The sequence below is a fragment of the Nematolebias whitei genome, chromosome 14, assembly GCF_014905685.2.
Source record: "Nematolebias whitei isolate Nwh7 chromosome 14, NemWhi1, whole genome shotgun sequence".
NCBI lineage: Eukaryota > Metazoa > Chordata > Actinopteri > Cyprinodontiformes > Rivulidae > Nematolebias > Nematolebias whitei.
Genome location: NC_056511.1, coordinates 12260907 through 12264679, shown reverse-complemented (window position 1 = coordinate 12264679; position 3773 = coordinate 12260907). Strand labels below are relative to the sequence as shown.

General features: G+C 39.7%; 1 protein-coding gene across 1 annotated transcript in view; it reads right to left on the bottom strand.

Moving 5' to 3' along the window:
* Window positions 1-3773, bottom strand: part of slc22a21 (solute carrier family 22 member 21) — a 14698-nt gene that overhangs the window by 7407 nt on the left and 3518 nt on the right. The window contains exon 5 of the mRNA XM_037687292.1: window positions 548-674. Coding sequence (XP_037543220.1) covers window positions 548-674 — 127 coding nt within the window. The remainder of the gene's footprint in view (window positions 1-547; window positions 675-3773) is intronic.

Below are 3773 nucleotides of genomic sequence, written 5' to 3'. Positions count from 1 at the left end.
AAAACAACGTTGTAATTTTTAATAATAAAAAAAAAAGCAAAAAAAAAAAAAAAATGAAAAAAAAAAAAATTTTTTTTTTTTTTTTTTTTTTTTTTTTTTTTTCTATGATGGATAGGAACTCATAAATTCATTACATCTGTAAGTCAGATAAGCCATTTAAAACAGCCCCAGCACTGCACACACACTAGTGTTGCTAGACAGAAATGAAAAACAATTAGTCCATAAAATGTGTTTTTTTGTTTTGTTTTGTTTTAAACAGGAATTTATAATTTTGGAAGGTGCAAACTATAGTTTTTCAGTGCTTTGGGATATCTGATGCACTTGGAAGTACTGTCTGCAAAGATAAATGTAGCACAATAAACTTTGCATGTGCTTGCTGTGGTGTATAAATTAATTCACATTTTTTATTTAGGTTCAAGACAACTTAAACAGGTTTGCTTTCCAAAATATGTAGAATCCACTTCATCAGTTTTTTAATTTTTGTATTGTTGTATCTGTCAATCATGAACAGCTTAACTGTATTTCAAAGCAGACAGGATGCCCTCACCTGTAAAGGACTAAAGATTATTGCTGGTGGCTCAATGTTGTTCATCTTCGCAGCGTTTGTGATTATGGCCTCGGCTTCTTTTATTCTTCTCTGAGAAAGCAGCCACCGAGGAGACTCTGGGATAAACCTGCCTCATTTGACAACAGTGAGAAACAGCAGGAAAGACATCAGCAGTAATATAACGCTAAATCTGAGAATAACACAAAGAACTGAAAGTCAATGTAAAAAGGCAGAAACATAATTCATATTGGAAAAGTACTGAAAACCACTGTCTACTGAAAAGTAGACCAATCAGTGAGATGACCTGAAGATACGATTGTGGAATGCTCAAAGAATTTGCAAAAATCTTAAAGTTACACCTCAACAGCCTCAGGGTGTTAAGTGTTAAAATTCAGGACTGTGGCGTTAGCAAAAGGTCTCAACAAGTATGGCATATTTGAAAATGTTCTCAAAAGAATATTCTGAACAGAGCATGGCAGCTAAGCCCAAGTTTTCAAAGCTTTTCTTTTTTTAAGCACACCATAAAACTCTGGGGTGTTCTTTGGACACAGCAAGACCAGTGTGGAGAAGACTGCCCTTAACACACAATGCAATGTGTTTAAAACCAAATACAGTAAACTCAAGATTTGGGCTCAATTTACAGCCACAAGACTGGTCCCATCTGCAGTCACTGGGTCAACCATGAATTCATCTGCAGACCAAAGTATTTAGAGTTAGATGTGAAGACTGCTGATGCTTGGCAGAAAATAGACACAAATCCTAAGCACAGCAACATATTTAACAGACTGCAGAAAAACAATTTAATTCAATTCAGTTTATTTATATACAACAGAAGTGATAGGGGCACTGTATAAAAACATTCACATACATACAAAGATCATTAGGGTAAAGTTATCTGTTCAAGGAAGGAATTTATGTTGCAAAACGTGTTGCAACAGTCAAAGTCCAGGCCACAGCCCAACTGAAACGATCCGATGGAATCCATGCAAACAAGCAGTATGCCAGTGCTCCTCGCTGCTGAATGGTTTGAATAGTGAATATTTGTAATTTGCAGGAGGAGTATTTTTCTGGACTGGAAGTGAACTGGGAACGCAAGTGAACCTTATCGTTTTTGGTGCATGTTATTTAAGTGGGTATACCGTAGTTAACTGTGTATAACAACTGAGGTACTCCCCCACCCCATCCCCGTCCAAAGCAACGCAGAGTGATGGATCCTTCAAGCAAAGGAAGCAATTTTATCCACCACTAGGTGCAAAGACAGAGCCAGGGGTGTTTAATGGTGGACTTGGCCACCATAAATTGATCTTTGGCCACCGCAATCATTGAGGAACTACACTTTTAAGCAGTATGAAAAGTAGAATGCATGGTTTCCTCAAATGATTGGGGTGGCCAATATCCATCTATCTATAGATCTATAGATAGTTATTGGCCATCTTGAATTTTGACGTGGCAACCCCATTTTTGAAAAGGAAACTTTCTTACACCTAGAAGCAGCCAAAACCAAAATGGAAGTCGGTACCTTACTTTTTTTCCAAGTTATTGTGGTCAAAACATTTACTGATGGACGGATGGAATTTCAACCTTCCCCTTTTTGCTCTGCCACATGAGGCAAAAATAAAACAAGTTTGTACAAATTTCAATGAACTGAAGCAAGTTGTGAAAGTGAATCAAAAATACTCTACAATGTTTAAGTTTTAGATCAGAAGTTAGTTTCAACAAATATCACTAGAACTCTATCTACAATGTGCTCTTCGTATGTTAGGATTGAAGATTTGCCTACTCCCCAGCACACCAGCATTTTGAAACATGACCACATGCTTAAAAGCATGAATTATAATTTAAAAAGTAGAATTTTAAAAGAATGAAACAAGGTTGAGTCAAGTCTTCTGGATGGATTCTTCTTTGTAGAAACATTCCATCTTTTACAGGGTGACAGTTGAAGATGGACTCCACCCCTGGGCAACAAAAGAGCTGGAGGCCTCCATGTTCAACTGTCCCCCTCTTACAATGTTGTTATTGCAAGTATCATTCAGCCCTCTGTGAATAGCAATCAATCATTAGGGGAGTAATCGATTGTTAGGCTGATGGTCCTCCTTTTGCAAAGGAACAGCTAGTTTTGTCGGTCACCAGTAAACCATTTGATCCACTATGAGAAGGTGCTGCATATAGGACCGAGTTTGTTGCAGCTCCTCAAACTGAAGACCTTAGAATTAAAGACAAAACATTTTAACAAAGAAGCATCTGTCAAGAAAACCTGACTCATCCTTGCTAGATCCATTTACTTGGATTACGGAGCATGCATCAGAATAATATATAATAATGTTTTCACCAACAGCAGCAAAATATATTTAAATTGGTTTTATTTTACCAGCAGCAATGTCTACTTTATTTACACAGAGAGGCAGGAATTAAAATGTATGCTAAACCTAGCCTATGGGAAGGTTGGTTCTGATCCACACGTGACTGAGGGATGTCATGAGCGCCGCAGCATGGCCGCACTGACGGGAGCTCCGCTTCAACTCGATCTTTTTTTGTTCCTGTTGTTCTCGTTTAAAACTTTTTTGCGCCCACACCACACACCCAAGCTATGGGTGTGACCGCGACACACGTGGAGTTTTGTGTGTCACTGCCTTGATATCATGTCATCCTGCCATCATGGTTCAGTTCCTAGACCCCTCCATCTTCGGGCTCAAGCCTGTCATAGTGGCCATTTCCATGATCCTCCATCTGCTTGTACGGACCAAACTCTACAGACCTGTTTGACTCTGCAGGGAAAACCTTGGATGTTCTCCGTCTGCTGGATCCGGTTCTGGCGGACAGTCTGGGAGGGCAGCTGCTTTGGTCACTATCATTAAGCTGCTAGCAAGGTCTGCTAATGCTGCTAGCAGGATCTTCCATCTGCCAGCAAGGACCGAACTCCACGGACCCGTTCAGTTCTGCGGGGTAACCTTGGATGTTCTCTCTGCCGGACCTGGTGTAACGTGGTAGTGATGGTGGTGCGTAGGAGGAGAGCTAGCTTAGCATTAACAACATGTGCTCCTGCGTAGCTTGGAAAAGAGCGACAGAACCTTGATTCCCACTTGCACTTTATTACATAACTTAGAAAACCATACAATGCCAGGTCTCCACGGCACGAAGTCTAATATTCATACATGAATATATATAGAGTATAGTCCATATATCCTTCACCACTCGTTACTGAGGTTGAGCGGAGCAGCTAAACGTC